This window comes from Amblyraja radiata, unplaced genomic scaffold, assembly GCF_010909765.2.
Source record: "Amblyraja radiata isolate CabotCenter1 unplaced genomic scaffold, sAmbRad1.1.pri scaffold_785_ctg1, whole genome shotgun sequence".
Taxonomy (NCBI): Eukaryota; Metazoa; Chordata; class Chondrichthyes; order Rajiformes; family Rajidae; genus Amblyraja; species Amblyraja radiata.
In genome coordinates, this window is record NW_022630794.1 from 35,941 (window position 1) to 36,479 (window position 539).

General features: G+C 51.8%; 1 protein-coding gene across 1 annotated transcript in view; it reads right to left on the minus strand.

The window, feature by feature from the left end:
* Positions 1 to 257, minus strand: part of LOC116970354 (matrix Gla protein) — a 5,819-nt gene extending 5,562 nt beyond the window's left edge. The window contains exon 1 of the mRNA XM_033017017.1: positions 91 to 257. Within this exon, the coding sequence (XP_032872908.1) occupies positions 91 to 145 (55 nt within the window). The 5' untranslated portion in view covers positions 146 to 257. The remainder of the gene's footprint in view (positions 1 to 90) is intronic.
* Positions 258 to 539: the final 282 nt, after the last annotated feature.

Below are 539 nucleotides of genomic sequence, written 5' to 3' on the forward strand. Positions count from 1 at the left end.
AGAGAGAGAGAGAGAGAAAATCACACAGAGAGAAAGAGAGAGAGAATCACAGAGAGAGATAGAGAGAGGGAGAGAGATGCAAGTTCCTACCTGCAGCACAGAGTGCAACAAGGCCACATAGCCCGAGTAGTATCAGAGTTCTCATTGTGGATGTTCCTGTATCTGTACACACACACACACACTGCTGCTCCAAAGCTTCTCCTGTGTTTTGAGCTCAACCCCAGCTCTGGACATCCTTATAAGAGGAGCTTTTATTTACACAGCCCAGCGAGCTCTGACTAATCCCCCTGATCTATGGGGGCGTGGGCATATTTTGTTGGCAGGGGGAAAGGGTCCCCAAGGACAGAAGAAGTATTATGAAACCCTCTTCCTCGGCCAAGCCTGAACCGCCCCTGCGAGACGTCCTTATTTTTCAATCGGGTCGGTATTTTTTCCAGCTTTCCACAAGAAGGACTGGATTCATAGGTGTGAGTTTAGCCAAGGGTGGAGGGGAGGGGGAGGAGGAGAGGGGGGGGGGGGGTGGGGGAGGGGATGGGAGT